The 19,097-nt window shown below is 32.0% G+C and overlaps 3 protein-coding genes across 4 annotated transcripts; 2 read left to right on the forward strand and 1 right to left on the reverse strand.

Annotated features, from left to right (window-relative positions):
- Positions 1-3,903: 3,903 nt before the first annotated feature.
- On the forward strand, positions 3,904-9,901 carry LOC129290072 (protein Rf1, mitochondrial-like). The gene is made up of 2 exons (XM_054926782.1): positions 3,904-4,446; positions 9,713-9,901. Exons 1-2 carry the CDS (start codon positions 3,904-3,906, stop codon positions 9,899-9,901), a joined length of 732 nt encoding a protein of 243 aa, XP_054782757.1.
- LOC129290296 (26S proteasome non-ATPase regulatory subunit 11 homolog) lies at positions 9,654-12,251 on the forward strand. 2 transcript variants are annotated; one of them, XM_054927033.1, is made up of 2 exons: positions 9,654-9,809; positions 10,880-12,251. In XM_054927033.1, exon 2 carries the CDS (start codon positions 10,901-10,903, stop codon positions 12,167-12,169), a length of 1,269 nt encoding a protein of 422 aa, XP_054783008.1. In that variant the 5' UTR covers positions 9,654-9,809; positions 10,880-10,900; the 3' UTR covers positions 12,170-12,251. The 2 variants fall into 2 exon arrangements, with proteins under 2 accessions (XP_054783008.1, XP_054783009.1); XM_054927034.1 differs by having other exon boundaries at positions 9,655-9,809; positions 10,883-12,251.
- A 1,049-nt stretch (positions 12,252-13,300) lies between these two features.
- Positions 13,301-17,228, reverse strand: LOC129290073 (pentatricopeptide repeat-containing protein At1g62720-like). Its single transcript, XM_054926783.1, is given in 4 exon segments — positions 13,301-15,930; positions 15,932-16,296; positions 16,397-16,506; positions 16,669-17,228. Coding segments are annotated over 4 exon segments (1,047 nt in total). The 5' UTR covers positions 16,871-17,228; the 3' UTR covers positions 13,301-15,560.
- Positions 17,229-19,097: the final 1,869 nt, after the last annotated feature.

Raw genomic sequence — 19,097 nt, forward strand, 5'->3', positions numbered from 1 at the left:
AAATTAAAAAAATAATTTATATATTTCTATCAACATCTTTCCTAGTTTTTAAATGGAAGGCCTCATTGATGATAAATATAAATTTTGTATTCATTAATAATAGATCATGTTGTTAAACATTTATAATATGTTTTTTGAAAAAAAATATTGTTGGTGCTAAAATCCAAATTTGGCCCCAAGTCCAATCATTTGAGTTTAAAATGATAATTTTAGTTTAAGTTCACATAAGTCTTATAGAAAAAAGATGGTTACTTATTAAGAGGAAGAACTTACACACCAATTAGGAAATAAGAAAGAGAGAATAAAACTTAGGAGAGCATTGTAGCTAGTCGCCTTAAAAAATGAAGCATAGAATCATGTAAAAATTGTCACTTTGCACAAGTAAAAAGAGGAAGTCGCCAAACACTTGCTCTCTTCAATTTCTTTGAATTGCAATCAACTCAAAAACATTCTAATTATTTCAACACTTGATCTAATCAAACGATACGCTTCATTTTTTTAGCAAATTCAACATAGCTTCCTCATAGCACCACACCTTAACTAGAGAACAATATGTTTTTTAGTAACTAATGGAGTTTCAACTCCTAACAAAATAATAGTAACAATACTTCAACACTTTTTTTCTTTCATCTTACATTTCTTGTAATTTATCTTTTGTTAGGCAAAAGTATCATTTTCTTTAATTCCTAATGATAAAAAGATTTCAAAAGATTTAAAGCAATTATACCATTTTGTGGGATTAGCTTATCATTTACATAATTTAAATAAATTTTATTATCATTTTTTCAAATTTTAATCTCTCCTCAATTACTTGTCAAAGGTGATATCTAATACATTGATTTTTATTTTTGGTAAAGTGAGTTATGTTGGTATTTGGAGTAAGGGAATCTCAAAATAATTGAGACACGAGAGAAAGCACTTGAATGAAAAGAAATTTTTATTGTAAAATGAATAGTTATCAATATCATGATTATTCTCACGGTGCAGTCTTCCATTTTTTTTCATATTTATTTCTTTATTTTTTTATTTTTAAGCACTTGCATTCTTAAAAATTATAATAAAGGATTCCAAAAATTCACTATTTAATTTAAAAATTAGGTATTTCACACCGTTTGGGGACATGGTCCTCTAAGGCGCTAGGTCACCAACACACATTTTAAAATATTGTTTGTTAACAAAAATAGAAAGAAATTTAATATTTAAACAAAGCTCAAAGTCTTAGGTATTTTAAAATATTGAAAAAAATCAAATTTTACAGAATTCACCACTAGATTGAAAAAAAAAAGCATATAAAATTTTTGAAAATATGCGTCACAAAAAAATAAAGTTCTTAGTAATAAGATTTTTTAAAAAAAATTAATATTAACTACTGCAAAATTTAAATGTTTTTTATTTCTAAAAAGTAACAACAATATTTCTATGTATTGAGATTAAAAATTATTTAATGCACGGTCAAGTATTAAAAATAAATATTTTTTCTAATAGGCATGGGCAGAAGGAGGGGGACTCGTAGCCATGGCCCTTAAACTTTAGATAATTTTTAAATATTTTAAAATTTTTTAAATACTTTATAAATGCTAAATATTCTTGGCCCCTTAAACTTAGGACCTTGAGTATCTCCTTCCGCTTGTTAATTCCTTCCCGCATCCCGTTGCAAAGCACCGTTTCATTCCACATAATCAAATCTGTGCCGTTCATAGGTTTTAGTTAATCCCAACCATGTAATATAAACATGTGCGCGCGCGCGCGCCAGTGTGACGGTTGCGATGATACATCCATATTTGGTTCAATCTCCTCCGTATTTCGATGATTTGATCTCCTTCTTTTTCTTAAGACGTGGCTTTCTTATACCCCTTTCATTAAACAATATAAAATATTTTTAATTAAATTTTATTTTAATAACTACTTACTTTTAAATTAATTTTATATTTTTATATTTATTCTTATTAAACACTCTATAATAAATATAAATTCATTCATCAATAAAAATATTTTAAAAAATAATAATAATTACATCTTAAAAGATTAAAAATATTTTATATTTTTTAACATTTAATTCCTTAAAAAATACCTTATATTTTTAAATGGAGGGAGTATTTCTCATGCTTTTTAATTTTTTTTTGCCAGAAGTGTTTTATAATCTATCTATATAATTTTATATTTATAGTGGTTTAATGATCTATAGATTTCTATTTCATTTTTTTCTTGTTAGCCTAGTTGTAATCTATCATCTCATTGACAATAGAAGCTGTTGAATTGAAGCATTGAAGCGATTAAAATCGCTACCCGAAGCATATTTCTCATTCACCTGTTTTCCTCCCAAAGTTCTTTTTCTGCGTCTCCCATGTGCAATTGGGGTGGGGAAGAAGATAAATCTTTTAGATAAAGCAATGGACGATCAGGATTTGTCCTTTGCACTCAACTGTTTTGATATGCTATGTGAATTTTATAAATAAACTAATAAACAGCCCGCATTTATCATGCAGGCCAATACAGCGTCGTTCAAGTGACAGATGAAAATTTTATAATGTATACTTCTACCATTAAAAAATATAAAATATTTTTTAAAAAATTGAATATTTAAAAATATAAAATATTTTTAATCTTTCAAGGTTCAATCATTATTTTTTTTTCAAAAATACTCCTATTGATAATGACTTTATATTTTATTATAGTTATTTAATATGGGTAAATATAAAAAAATAAAATTAATTAAAAAATAAGTAATTACTTTATTGAAAATGAGATTTGATTAAAAATATTTTATACTTTTAAATGGAAGGAGCATATGTTTTAATCTCGATTTTCTTATTGTTAAATTCCGGCTCCACCCACTATTAAATTCATTGAGGGACTACTAGCATTTTCTGCTTATCACTTATAGATGTCTTTTATTGTTATCGAAGTAATTATAATCATAAAAAAAGTATCAGCATTTATTTTTCACAATTATATATAATGACATAAATATATATATATATATATATATATATAGTAATTATCAATATCACTTATCAGAAGAGCTTTGACACTTGTCCATTTCCGTTTCTCGCATATCAGGATAGATCTAGAAATAACTCTATGAAGGGTTAAAACACAAAATTATATAATAGTGGAAGGTAGAAATAAATTTTAACATTTTTTTAAATAAAAATAAAACATTTTTTAAAAAATATGTAACTTTTGATGCTCGCATACTATTCTGAACATCCATTCAATTACATTCTATTATTAACTTGGTGATTAGAATCCGAAGCAACAAAGCGTCGGAAATCTGAAGTGATCTATAAGTGATGATATTGTTTGCGTCAATTAGGCATGTCTTCCCCAAATTCCCTCTGCTTTTCCATGCTCGATCGCTTCATCATCATCCTCATACCATTGACTACTCTCTATTTCTAGCATTTGTTTGCTTGCGTGACACACATCCCCTACCTCGCAGTGTTGAAATTAATCAGAGTTTAAGATTTCTTGCACAAATGAAAGATTATGGCTCTCTTATTTCATTCTGGGCACTAGCTGAGTCGAAGAGGATCGCGCCATATTTTGCTATTTTGGGCATCTTGATCAATTGTTACTCTCAAATTGGTCACATGAACTTTGCTTTTTCTGTGTTTGGGAAGGTTTTCAAGATGGGTCATAAGCAGCCTGGTACTGTAATGTTGAATTCGCTGATTATAGGGCTATGTTTGAACAATAACGTTCTAATAGCAGTTCGGTTTCATAACGACCTTACAGATAGAGGATTTCAGTTAGATGCAGTCGGTAATGGTATGTTGATCAGTGGGTTATGTAAAGATGATCTCATAATTGAGGCATGGGATGTGTACAGTAAAATGATTGATCAATGAATATCACCTAATATAGTCATTTATAGATCTCTAATGAGTGGTTTTTAAGAAGATGAGTCAAGTGCAGCAAGCTTATCAGATGCTCGATGAAATGGTACAAAGAGACATTGATCCAGATGCCTGGGTGTTCGACATTCTAATTGTTGCATTTTGTAAAGAAGGAAGGATCATGGAAGCTAATGCTATTTTTGCCATGATGGTGAAGTTTGGTGAGAAACCTAATGTTGCCACTTATGGTGCTTTGATAGATGGACATTGTTTGGCATATAATGTTAATGAGGCAAAGCAAGTGTTTGATAAGATGATCAAAATTAGTCTTGCACCAAATGTTACATGCTACAATATCATGATCAATGGATATTGTAAGGTTAAAATGATGGATAAAGCCATGGATTTTTTTAAAGAAATATTGACCATGAATTTGGCACCCACCATTATAACTTACAATACTCTTATTGATGGCTTTTTAAAAATAAAAAGGTTGACATGTGTTCAAGACCTTCTTCACAAGATGCATGATAGTGGTCTTTGCTTTCACAAGATTGCTTACAATACTTTGTTTAATGGATTGCGCAAAAGCCAACTTCTTGACGAGGTAATTACATTATATACACAAATTAATTAATGCCCAAGCAATTGAGCTTGATTCATATGTATACACTCAAATCCTTGATGGTTTGATAAGAGGTGGCGGATTAAATTCCGCCACAGGTTTTTTTCAGCACCTATTGGGCAATGAACACTGCAGTCAATGAATTTTGTAAAGAGGATTTGTTTCTTGAATACATAATGTTGCTTCATAAAATGAAAGAGAATAGCTGCATCATTGATTTTACAACTTCTCACGACTTTATTGTTAGAGGGTTTTCTTGAAGGAAGAGATTGATAAGGCAGGAAAGCTTCATTATTAGAGGGTTGTTACAAACGTAAATGCAAATGTATAATTAAGATTGGGCACCGTAGTTGATATTCTTTTTACATGATTTTTGTTTGTATATGTCGACAGTTTTGGTGCGTACGTATATACTATTCCCATTTTCAATACAACAGAAAGTTCGAAAAAAATTTTGGTCATAAATATACGATAAATTTAAAATAAATAATGCTTTTTTTTATTTTTCCCTTTATTTATTTATTATCATTTGAAGTTTTAAATAACAATTCATTGTTGTTATTAATTACAAAGAAGGGTGAAATTGAGAAGTTATATATATATATATATATATATATATATTAATTACAGTTTCAAGATTATAACTATGATTTCTTAATACGCGTGATGTTTAACAACTTCATCTTATATTAAGGATAAAGGAGTATGCATGTATATGTATACAAATACTTTGTCAAAGTAGTATGAAAAGAGTCGGAAATATATGTCGGGCTTGAAAAATTGTCTGTTTAAGTTTATTTTTATAAAGGCTTTGTGATTTAGAAATTGACAATTTTTATGAAAATTGAGTTTTGAAGTCCAACATTGATAGCCTTAGAAAGAAATAGATTTTGGCCTAGGCGGTCCTTCAAATCTAATTTCCTTTTTTCCCCCTTCTCCAATGCAAAAGCCAAAACGCAGTGCCTTAAACCCTAAGGCCATGTTTGGTAGAGAATATGGAAAAGGAATTGGTGTTGGAATCCTAAAATAGTTATGTTTGGTACTTTCTTCATTTTAAATTATAAGACACTTTTAGAAGAGATTCAATATCTCAAAATATAAGACGTTTTGAAAGATTAAGATTTCATTAGATATACTTATTCTAATATTATCCTTTCTCTCTTTATTTAATTTATATCCCTTTATCTTTTCATTATGTTAAATGAAGAGTATTTTTAAAATTTTATATTTTTATTTAAAAAAAATAAAAATATTTAATTATGTTTATTAATATGTGAGATTTCATTTAAAAAATGACTCTTGATTTGGGACAAAGGGAGTACATGTCAATTTGAACTCCCAAGAATCTTGTAGGAAAAAAATATTGAATTGAATTCCTTAGTTAGAGGCATTTTATATTAAGGATCGAGGGAGTGCATATGTATTTGTGCACAAATATTGTGTCAAAATAACATGGATAGAGCCAAGAATATGGCCCAGGCCTAAAGGGCCATGTCGTTTAAACATATTTTTATAAAGGTTTGTGCTTAAAGAATTGACATTTTTTATGAAAATTGGGCTTTCAAGCCCAATCTTAATAAATGTTAAAAAAAAGAGTTTCAGCTTAGGTGACTCTCCAAACTTGTTTCTTTTTTTGTTTTCCTTTTCTAATTTAAAAGCCAAAATGCAATGCCTTGATGAAACCCTAAGGCCATGTTTAGTAGTATGGTTGTACAAAGAACTGGATGGTACTGGACTTTAGCCTAACCCAAAGTCCAGTATCTTTTATGAAAAAGGTTAGGTTAGGTTAGGTAACCTGTAGTTTGGTTTGTTAAAAATTGTGCCCTAAGGTTAATCATTGTACTATGTATATTGTTATTTAATGAATTTTTCTTTTGTTATCATATCAATTGAATGTTTATTATGATAACTGTCTTCTTAGACAAATTATAGTGATTGTTCTAAATGTTCCTTGTCGATTATCTATGAGGGATCATAGATGAAATAAGACTAGTATGACTTTAATTAATTATAGAGATATAAATTAAAGTCACAGGCATTTGAAAGAGTACAAGGTGTTGGACCGACTTGTTATGAGGAAGCTGCATAATACAAGTCATAAGCTTATCTCATATGTAATCACATCACTAAGTTCTTTAACTTGAGATCATCATGGATTCCTACATGATGACCATTAAAATTTGACCTAGTCAAAAGCCACCTTTGATCGAGTGATTATAAAGCCTGCGATTGAGTTTAATGATATTTATATAGAGAAATGTGTGTAATCAAGATGAAATTTGCCTCTCATATTAATGAGAGATATTACTGGGCCTCTCGATGAATAAGATTGAAAAAGTGTATGGTCATACTATAATGAAAAGGGTTTTTTCATTATTATATCAATCCACTCAGAGATCGAGAAAGTAATGGTTAAGTAAAGGAGAATGACAATTTCATGTCCCATAATTGATCGAAATATCACTTGACAAAAAGACTGTGATACGGTTATATGATAAGTTACATCGGATCATCAATCCCTATATGAATTGGGTAGTTGCAATGTCTTGCTGAAGGTCACTTGTAACCTGTGGACTAATAACATAATTAGCCTACTGTCAACTTTATATGGTTCTACAGGATTGCGCATAAGAACAGCCCAACTCGAGTTATAATATTCAAGTTTATTGAATTGGAATATGTTTAGATTCAATGAATGTAATATAGGATAAATGAATTATATATATATATATATATATTTGAATATTTAATTGATATATATATATATATTTATAAAATTCAAAATATAATCATATATATTTTTGAAATATATATATTCATATATTTGTGTGCTTGTATATATATATATATATGATATATACGTATATGTATATGATATATAAAATTAAACATATATGATATAATATATATATATTTGAAATAAATATGTATATATATAATATAATATGTATATATGATGTATATTATATTATAATATTATATTATATTACATTATGTTAGTTTTAAATTAAATTTTATATGATATATTAAATTTTATAACTAACACGATATGAAATAATATCATATTAGTTTTATAGTTTGAATTTAGAAGATAAATTCAAATTAGATATAATATTATAGATTTTATTTATGAGAGAAATTTAATCTGAATTTTGGTTGGTTTTTCAAGAGGAAGGTAAAAACCTTAATCTATATATAATAGATATAAGGGGACATGCAAAATGAGAGAGTTAGAAAAGTTCTGATGACCAAATATTTTGAGAGCCATGAAATATTCTAGAGAAAAGAAAACTAACGTTCAAAGAAGAATAGACATTGAGAGCGTTAGCATACTATTCGATTTAGAGAGCTATTCGTGTGGATACTGGTAGAGGGAGTAGATCTACGTTGTCGGCACCTAAGATTTATACTCTTAAAGAGAACGCATGTGAAGCACAACAAAAGAAGGTAACTCGTCTTTCTACATTGACTTAAACGATTTCATTCAGTCCACATCAAGATAAGGAATTTAAAATTTTAATCTTCTACTGTGCCTCTCTATCCAACACGATCTTGTTCAATGATAACCTGAAGTTTAACAAGACCGAACTTGGTCCATATGATTGGGAGACTGGTCCTGTTAGTGTAATATTCACTTATCTTTTTTTTTCTTTTTTATCTATGAGGGTCATAATCCATTTCAACCTAATAAATTCAATTAAGATAATAAAAATATTTATAATTATAATAAATCTATAATAATTTTCAACAAGAAAAAAATATTTCAGTTACAATATAAATAATTTAAATTTATAATTTCAACAAAACCAATACTCAATAAACTTTATCAATACTACATTACAACAATAATTTAGAAACAAATTCAACAAATCTTCATGCAATCATTTCCTTAACATCAATTACACTTGAAAAATTTATTAAAAATAAATTAATTATAATTATATTAAATAAATAAATAGGACCAGACTGGACCAAGCGATCCAAATACCCAGTCTTTTGTTCAGTCCAACTCGAAGAAATAGTTTAATTTTTTAGTCTTTTTGGTCCTAAATGACTAGTGTTTATATGGATCGAACAGAACTAGACCATCGTGAGTCGAACTGAGTTAAACAAGATTAGAGAATTTTTGCATAGCCCTATTTAGTAGAGTGGAATTCTAGACTTGAAAAAGGAATTGGCGTTAGAATCTTAATATAGTGATGTTTGATGCTCTCTCTGTCCCAAATTATGCAACATTTTTTGAGAGAGATTTAACATTTCAAAATATAAAACACTTTAGAAAGATTAAGGTTTTATTAAATATATTTTATTTCAATGTTACCCCTTCTCTCTATTTAATTTTAGTCTATTAGGTTGTTAACTATATTTAATAAGATTTATTAATATGTAAGATTTTGCTCAAAAATATTTTATAATTTAGAATAAAAGGAGTATATGTCAATCTAAACTCCTATGAATCCTAATTCTATGAAAAAAAAAGTTGACATCTTATATTGTGCACAAATATTGTGTTAAAGCAACATAAAAAAAGTTAGTAATACAGGCTAAACTTAAAAGGCAACTTATTTAAACCTATTTTTATAAAAGTTTGTACTTGAAAAATTGATATTTTTTTAGAAAAGTTGGGCATTAGATCTTAGACTTGATATGCCTTGAAAAAAGATTTTGGTCTGGGCAATTCTTCAAATCTAGTTTCTTTCTTTTTTTTTTTTCCTTTCTTCAATTCAACAGCCAAAACAATTCATCAATAAAACCCTAAGACCATGTTTGGTCAAGTGAAATTTTCATTTGGAAAAGAAATTGGTGTTGGAATCCTAGAATGGTGATGTTTAGTACTTTTAAGGGAGATTCATTAATTATATTTATTCTAATATTATCTTTTTTTTTCATTTAATTTTCATCTTTCTTTTTTTAATATATTAAATAAAAATATTTTTATAAATTTATTTATTCTAATATTATCTTTTTTTTCCATTTAATTTTCATCTTTCTTTTTTTAATATATTAAATAAAAATATTTTTAAAAATTTATATTTTTATTTAAAAAAATGAAGCTATTATCTGTATCTAATTATATTTCTTGATTTATAAAATTTTATTTAAAAATATTTTATAATTTAAGACGTACTTATGAATAGAATTCTTTGATTAGAGCAAAGGCTTGAATTTGGAGCAATTCTATTTACCCTCATAAAAAAAATGGAAAGACAACTTTGCCCAGTCATATAAGTCCTGACCTCCTCTTCAGACGGCACGAGCAACGGAGAAGGGTAGCAGGAAGCCAACCTTTCAAGAGAGCGACGGCCAGATCGACGGAGGGAGCGACGGCGAACGACGCTGCCCAGGTATTGTAGGGGATTTCCCTCCTTTTTCGTTTTCCACCCTCGCTTTTCTTGATGGACGGCATGATATATCCGATAAAGCTCAAGAGCTATGATTTCTCCGAAAATCTTGCGCATGGGTAGAAGAATCCGGGTTAATCGATTCAATTTCAGTTTCAATTTCAAAGAAACAAGAGCCATACTACTGTATCGTCCTAATCCATGACTTTTTGGGCGGAAAAATTATGTGATGGGCCCATGAACTGAGGAAATTTAAAACTTGAATTGATATAATCAACAATGCTATAAAATTGTGTGATTCCGATTAAGCGATAATGCTATAAAATTGTAGAAATAAGTGATGAATTAGAGGGTTAAATTTATTTGAAGAGCAAAGGAAAAAAATATGATGAGAATAACCTCTTGGCGAAGAACAGAATGTTGGCTTCACAAGCCCCAATTTGTGAAGTTTGACAGTTCAGAAAATACTGCTGAGTAGATCTAAGATTGAGCTCTGTTCTTCCTAAATCTTGAAGCTCATGTTCTTTTTCTTTTTAAAAACTTTGTGCGCTTGAAGGTCATCAATGAGAAATGTTGCTTCTAACTCAAAAGATGCACACTTAAAAAACTGAGTTGCTGTCTCATTGCATTCAATTTCATAAGCTAGTTATAATACTTGCAGCCAATTATGCCTTAGAGTTATGTTAGTTTTCTGCATATTTTTTATTTTGCATGTTTTTTGCTTTTATCTTCTTTCAGACGTATATGTTTTATGATCACACTGTCCGTATCGTAGGCTATGGTAATCTTAAATGAGGGAGTTCTTTTAGGTTTTTGTGTCTTTTCATGAGCCATATGAAAGTCACATATGAGATATTTGTTGGCAAAGACTGCTCATAAATATTAATTTTCCATACGTCCTGAGATCTTGGCAAATGCTATATAACCATTTCAATAAAGCGAAGACATTCATGTTTTGCTTAAATGGAAAAGCATACTAAAGCAGTGAGATAATATTTCCCACTCAAGTCGATAGTAATCCAAAGCTGTATAGTTTTGCATGTTTCTCTTAATTGATGAAATTGTTCTTTCAGAAGTTTGTGGAAGAAGTAAAAATGTCTTCCTCGCATCTCCCTGCAACAACAGAGACAATTGCCCAGGCACTGGAGGCCAAAAACCCATCTGAGGCTATCTCTATCCTTTATCGTGTACTTGAGAACCCCTCTTCATCTCCAGAAACTCTACGCATTAAAGAGCAAGCCATCACCAACCTCTATGATCTTCTTAGGCAAGAGAATAGGGCAGAGGACCTGTGCAGCCTTCTCACTCAGTTGAGACCGTTCTTTTCTTTGATCCCTAAGGCAAAAACTGCAAAAATAGTGAGGGGAATAATTGATTCTGTTGCAAAAATACCAGGGTCATCTGATCTACAAATTACACTCTGCAAAGAGATGGTGCAGTGGACTCGAGCTGAAAAGCGTACCTTTCTGAGGCAGCGGGTTGAGGCAAGGCTTGCAGCACTTCTTATAGAAAATAAGGAGTATGCAGAAGCTTTGACCCTCCTTACTAGCTTGGTCAGAGAGGTTAGAAGATTGGATGACAAACTTCTTCTTGTGGACATAGACTTGCTGGAAAGCAAACTACACTTCTCCTTAAGGAACCTTCCAAAGGCAAAAGCTGCCCTCACTGCAGCAAGAACAGCTGCTAATGCTATTTATGTGCCCCCAGCTCAACAAGGTGCCATTGATTTGCAAAGTGGGATTCTGCACGCTGAGGAGAAGGATTATAAAACTGCGTATAGTTATTTCTTTGAAGCTTTTGAGTCCTTCAATGCTCTTGAAGACCCCAAGGCTGTTTTTAGCCTAAAATACATGCTGTTGTGTAAGATTATGGTGAGTCAAGCTGATGATGTGACGGGCATTATATCTTCTAAAGCAGGCCTCCAATATGTTGGGCCTGACTTGGATGCCATGAAAGCTGTTGCAGATGCTCATTCTAAACGTTCACTGAAGTTGTTTGAAATAGCTTTGCGGGAGTATAAGGCACAGTTGGAGGAAGACCCAATTGTCCACAGGCACCTTTCATCCCTATATGATACCCTTCTGGAGCAGAACCTTTGCAGATTAATTGAGCCATTCTCCAGGGTTGAGATTGCGCATATTGCTGAGCTAATCGAACTTCCCATTGATAATGTGGAGCGGAAGTTGTCCCAGATGATTTTGGACAAGAAGTTTGCTGGCACATTGGATCAAGGTGCTGGATGCCTTGTCATATTTGATGATCCCAAGGGTGACGCCATATATCCTGCAACCTTAGAAACCATTTCCAACATAGGGAAGGTTGTGGACAGCCTTTATGTTAGGTCTGCCAAGATCATGGCATAAGCTATCTTGTTAGTGATCTTGCTACAAAACTTTGTTACCGTTTCTGGATGATGAGCCATCAACTTTGTTCATGTTCTTGCGACATGAGTTTGTTACTGTTTCGAAGAAACCGTAAGAGCTGAATTGAAAAAACAACAAAGCGTCAAACGCCATGTTTGTTAGATCTCCGAATGAACATATAATGGTTACACAACTAAAGAGGTGGTGTGCCACTTTATCTAGCTACGATATTGTTAGTCAGTCGCTTATTACAAAATGAAAAAATAAAATAAAATAAAAGTCAAGTAGCTAGTTTTCAGAAAACTGATTCCCTCCTGAATGGCATAGCACACTCATGCTATTGGATTTGAAGATGGATAAGGCAACGAGAGAAAAGGAAGAGGAGGAAGAAGTGAAATTGAACGGCGAGGGTGAAGTTGCATGATAGACTAAGACTAGGAAATCAGCACATTCACAAATTTTGGAATCGGGTTAAATATTTATTTGCATCACTAAAATCAGCTTGATAAAATTTGATAGATAAAATTGTGTTGGAAGGATGCCTTCAATCAGATTGAATAGTGTTAAAATTTGATCCAATAGCAGTATTACTAAATATTTTGTATTGTACCGATTGAAAGATCTTGTAATATGTCATGAAAAACAATTGTTTTTTTATAGCTAATAAAGGTTGGCTAGTTAGTAAGAATTTAATTATAACTTACAAAATTGTGGGTACACATTTTCTCATTGATGTGAAAACTTTTTTTGTGAGTGATTTATAAGTATCTTGTTAAGTGTTGTTCAAACCTAGAGGAATGTCATGATCTTTGTGAGTTCCTAAAATCCTACCCACTTAAATTTTTTGAAGAAAAAAAAAATACAATTGTGTATCTTATGAAAAGGGAAGGGAACTATATAATTTGAAATATATAATTCTGCATTTTTATCAAAAAAAAAAGAAAGAAATAAACCATTCTATCTCATAAGACATCTAAATAGTTGTTTAAATATATTTTTACAAAATCACAATTTTACCTGATTTATGTTTTTCAATTACACTTAAAATCACTCTCATAAACCAAATTATCACATAACATAATCAATTATATTCAAAATCAATCATATAAATCAATTTTATCCCATGTGAAACCAACATTGACACTCATTCAGTTTTAATAAAAAAAAAACTCATTCATTCAATTTTATTCATTTGCATGTACATTCAGAAAAATATAAATAATAATTCCGTGAGAACAGAGGAAGATGTATTAGCAGAACAAGGGAGGCAACCAACAACTTCTACTTTCTTTTATTCCCCTGGCACTAAAATATGCCTATAATATAAAATAACAGCAGTTATAATTAAGATCTGAGGGTGCACCCACTCTTATCTATACATATACACGTTTTAAATTGTCCTATTTCCAAGGAAGGTAGCTACTTGTCACGGGCTGAGAGTCTAGCGCAGCACACGGCGCCCGTGCGGCGTCCTGGAGGACCCCATAATCCTCAGGACAAGCCTTACCACATACGGATCACACTGGTTTCGCCCTGCCATGGGCTCATCAGGGAGGCGGCACTAGCCCCCGACCAGTTGTGCACACAGTCCGAAAACTGAGGCAGAACACCCCCAATGCTAATGTCGCCCCCTTTACCCATATTGTGCGAGGCTAACCAGCGGATCGTTCATTATCTTGGTCTTTACACGGTCACGGAGATATCATCCGTGACATTCTCCCACACCCAATCTAGCACGCCCTCGTGCTAGGGGAGAACGACTCCGCCCAAGGATCGTACGTACAGTACTGCCACAAACACATCAGCTTACTTGCTGAGTGGCCACCCGAGTCCTGCACTCTTCGGACCCACTCGCACCCGCGAGCCAACAGGAGTGGAGTCGACAACGGCCAACCTTCCCGCCCGAGTCCCCACTTTTGGACCCACCTGCTTGGAGGCCTTTCTGGAGCGGTGCCGAGGCCGACCAGTCCCAACGTGGGACCCCACGCGCACACGACAGTAAAGTACGTCCTGCTCTGATACCACTCTGTCACGGGCTGAGAGTCTGGCGCAGCACACGGCGCCCGTGCGGCATCCTGGAGGACCCCATAATCCTCAGGACAAGCCTTACCACATACGGATCACACTGGTTTCGCCCTGCCATGGGCTCATCAGGGAGGCGGCACTAGCCCCGACCAGTTGTGCACACAGTCTGAAGACTGAGGCAGAACACCCCCAATGCTAATGTTGCCCCCTTTACCCATATTGTGCGAGGCTAACCAGCGGATCGTTCATTATCTTGGTCTTTACACGGTCACGGAGATATCATCCGTGACATACTACTGTGAAACCAAGATACCTATGGACAAAGATAATAATATTACAAGAGAACAAATCCGGATTTAGAAAGGATGGAACTCACAACATGGTTTCAAAACCAGAACAGCGTTACAGGTGAACAAATCCGTTTTAAATTGGCACGGTTTCAATCTTGGAAGCAGAATTACTAGCCATCAGAACAGCGTTATAGGTGTGCAAGCAAGAAGGAGCTCCTAGACTACGGGTTTTCTCGGACTCTGTTGAAGCTTTGAATCTTATCTTCAGAGATTGTGGTTATTGTCACCCACTTAGACATCTAATCAGCGAGAGCAGAGATTAAGTCTACAGTGACTGGGATATCTCCATCAGCTATATTCCCAGGCGAAAAAGGCTCATGAAGCAGGTAGCGACACCATGTTGCTGGGACTTGCCCCATGAACTGTGCTGAAATGCTGTTGTCTGATAAAGTTAACTTTACTTGAACTTTTGTTCTAGTTTCTTTCAAGCTTCAGCTTGCCATTTTAACCAAGAAAACAGAAAGGATGGAACCCGGCGTAGTGGTAAAATACATTAGAATGGTCCACCATAAATTTTGAATCGACAAACAACCTATAGGAAAAATATGAAACCAGCATACATAGAAATCACTACTATAGAAATATCAATACTTGACGAATGACGATTATCTTTACCAATATTTGAGGTATTTTCATCGTGAAGTACAGGGTGTCATTTTAAATAAACAACAAGTATTAAGTGTCATATTTGGCAATTTCTATAGTAGTGAATGCCATTATGAAGTTCTTTGGCTATATTTCTGAACCATTAGAACGATCACAATCATATGCTCAAGGAGTGAAAGCTTAAACTATTCATGCCCAGCACAATTTCTTTGACACAAAATATATAGGCCTGTGCCAACCATTCATGCTTGTTCAACATCAACAAATGCATAACTTGAATTTGAGATATAGCTCCTCATCTTTTTTTACTTTTTTTTTTATCAGACCTCTATCGATCATTTCATGAAGAAGCCTTTCCACTTTATCATTTTCTTTTTCTTCCACAACACCTCGAATCATTGTTTCATAAGTTATAAAATCAGGTAGGTAGCCATTCGTTTCAGTGCATCATCAAACAAGCCCTCTTTACAAAGTCCTCTGATCATAGCAGTGTATGCTTTGAAGTTTAGATGACAGCCTTTAGCTAGCAGATATTGAAAAATACCCAATGCATCAGTTACCCTAACGACTTTGCACAAACCATTAACAAGGATAGTGTACGTGTACACATTAGGATGAATCCTTTGCTTGACAATTCGTTTCAATAGTGTTATTGCCTCATCAAGAAGCTGGCTTTTGCAAAATCCATCTAATAAAATATTGTACGTAATTATATCAGGCGGTGACCACTCTCGTGTATGGCATAAACAAGATCTTGAACACATGAATTTCTTTCTGATTTGAAACAGCCATCAAATTTCTAGTTTGCATTTCTCTAAAGAGAGTCATGGCATTATCCACCATTTTTATCTTGCAATACCCATTGATTAAGACGTTATAGGTAATAACCGTTGGTTCCAAACCACGTCTGAGCATCTTATCAAATACTTTGCTTGCCTCATTAACGTTGTTAGTTAAACAATATCCATCCATCAAAGCATTGTAAGTGACAACATTAGGTTCCTCATCAAACTTCACCATCTTAGCAAACATAGCACTAGCATCTGTGGTCCTTCCTTCCTTACAAAATGCATCAATCAATATGCTGAAGGTATAATAGTTTGAGGATGTTGAAAAATAAAGCAGCTTCAGAGAGTTGTAACTGACCTATGCTATAGAAGCCATGGATTAAAGAGTTGTATGTGACAATGTCCGGAGATATTCCTTGGGCAATCATTTCTTAATACAAATTTCGTGCCTCAATTACAAGTTCATCTTTGCAGAGACCAGCAATGATTGTGTTGTACGTAACCACATAAGGCTTAATTCCTAATTGATCCATATTTCGTAGCAATTTAATGGCTGATGTTGTTTTACCTGATTTACAAAGTCCATTGATCAAGGTATTATAACTGACCACACCTAACCGAAATCCTTTTGATATAATGTCGTCATGAAAATGGAGAGCATCACGAACATTATTATTCATTCATACACAGCCCTTTTATAAGTTTATTCAACATTATCATATCAGGCTGCCACTCATCTTGAGAACATTCCCTAACACAGAGAAAGCACAGTCCATCCGACCCACATGGCAGTAACAATTGATCCAAATGCTGACAGTAACAGAACATGGCTCCGCTCGTGCCCAGAGTGAAATAACAGCGTGATAATGTTTCATTTTCACAATTGCTACTAAAATCTCAGTAATTTCAACAATGTAGGGTGGGGGATGCATGTGAAGCAAGAAATTGAATCACGAGGGAGCATTGTGGATGGTACGAGGATTAGACGAACGAGTATGAACAAGGAACTTGCGAGGGAGGGAACAGGGGAAAGTGAATTTGGGGACGTCATACCTAATTGTTGCAGACAACATCTTTGCTCGCTTCAGCGGTTCAGCTTTCAGATTTCCGATGCTGAGCTTTTTTTGAGAGCTATGTTCGTCCTAGATAGTTATCTTCATTTGGTTTATTATTTATTTAACTAGTTTTTAGCGGCACAATTACGTTCTCAGATTTAATAGGGACAGTTAAGTAGTTAACGTCTTTGGTGGGTATAATATTATAGATTATTTGAACGAAATTGTGTTTGCGTGCTTTGTTCCATAATTAGATAATTTCCCGTGTGTTACACAGGTTGAATTTAAAAAATTTAAAACAAATACCTTAAATATTATTGATATCTATACATTTAAGATTGCTCTTGTAATATTTAAATTTTATATTTAAAATTTAATAATGAGATACGTAAATTTTTAAAGATAGAAACTAGAGAATATTAAAAGATGTGGGATAAATAAAAAAGTTGAGACGGATGGAGTTATTGTTCCTGTAATACTTGAATTTTATATTTAAAATTTAATAGTAAGATATATGAATTTTTAAAGATAGAGACTAGAGAAAATTGAGAGATGCGAGGTAAATGAAAAAGGTAAGACGGATTGAGTGACTGCTCTCGTAAAACTTAATTTTTATATTTAAAATTTAATGATGAGATATATGAATTCTTAAATATAGCGATGACAAAATATTGAGAAATACGAGATAAATGAAAAAGCTGAGACGAATGGAGTTGCTGCTCCCGTAAAACTTAAATTTTATATTTAAAATTTAATAATGAGATGCTCCCATAAGACTTGAATTTTATATTTAAAATTTAATAATAAGATGCATGAAGTCTTAAAAATAGAGACTTGAGAATATTGAAAGACGCAAGATAAATGAAAAAGTTGAGATAGATAGAGTTACTACTCTCGTAAAACTTAAATTTTATATTTAAAATTTAATAATGAGATACATGACAAATAAAATGAACCAATGAATGAAGAAAATTAAAATTTAACCGAAGTTAATTGACCAATAGCAGCAAAGAGATGCTGACCAATCAATGACTTTCTACAAAATTTGTATATATATATTGATATTGCACTTCAATTAAGTTAATTATTGTCTTTATCAATTTTTATATATTTTTTATTTAATAAAATATTTCACCTAAAGTTAACAGTAAAAAGATAAGTGATTTAGTTTTAAAGAAAAGTTCATTAATTATGCATTGAAAAATTAAAAATAGGGGGAGTGATATTTAAAGCTCTCCCAAAAAAAATTATCACAGTAAAAATCTATCAATTTTATATCAGATATTGTCTTATAAAAATATATATATGTTGTTGTTAAAAATAAAATCTTAACTTTTTTAATTTTTAAAAAAATTCTAACAAAAAATATAAGTTAAAATTCAACTTTTAAGAGAAACATATAAGAGTTTTCACAAAACAATATCTTATACAAAATTAATAAGCCTTTATTGTAATAAATTTTTTTGAGAAAGCATTAAATATCATTCCCCTTAAAAATATCTTATATTTTTAATATCTATAGGAGTATAACATAAAAAAAATCTTACATTTTTAAATGAAAGAAATATGCATTTAAAAACTGGGGAAGGGTTGAATTTTTTTTAATGTTTTGTTTAGTAATTTTATACATTGACCTGCTTCAAATGGAACACCACTGAAAGTCCACTTAATTCCAGAAAATCTCAATGGGCCCACACAATTGTGATAACACTAAACTTAATTAAATTATAATTTAAAGAGATTTATAAGGTATGGGATTATTGAGAGTAATTAAAGTGTTTGTCTCAAGAATACTCTTGATAAATAAAAATTACTTGGCCCCAATTAATTTGATTTATTTCCCATGCACGCCGCCTGTTTGATAAAAATGAGTGAAGAGTTTTGGGAGAATTATTACATCAAAGTCTCACTCAACAGATTTAATTATTTTCATATTTATTGACAATTGAGTTCAAAGGATTGACAATATCATCCATATAAGCTCAGTCGTCAATAGATCAAAAAATAATTAATTGTGTTGAGTGAATTTTAGAGTTATTCTCCCAACAACTTTCCAATCCAATATCAACTTTTCTGTTTGGGTCTGTCTGTCTCTTTTCCTATC

Source organism: Prosopis cineraria, unplaced genomic scaffold (assembly GCF_029017545.1).
Source record: "Prosopis cineraria cultivar Desert tree isolate PC_DT_omini unplaced genomic scaffold, ASM2901754v1 PC13, whole genome shotgun sequence".
In the NCBI taxonomy this organism is placed as follows: Eukaryota; Viridiplantae; Streptophyta; class Magnoliopsida; order Fabales; family Fabaceae; genus Prosopis; species Prosopis cineraria.

Bases quoted from the DNA above. Each gene is read 5' to 3' on its own strand.
- LOC129290072 (XM_054926782.1), top strand. From the start codon at position 3,904: ATGAGTCAAGTGCAGCAAGCTTATCAGATGCTCGATGAAATGGTACAA. The intron at 4,447-9,712 runs GTAATTACATTA...CCTCCTCTTCAG, and splicing joins AAAGCCAACTTCTTGACGAG to ACGGCACGAGCAACGGAGAA.
- LOC129290296 (XM_054927033.1), top strand. From the start codon at position 10,901: ATGTCTTCCTCGCATCTCCCTGCAACAACAGAGACAATTGCCCAGGCA.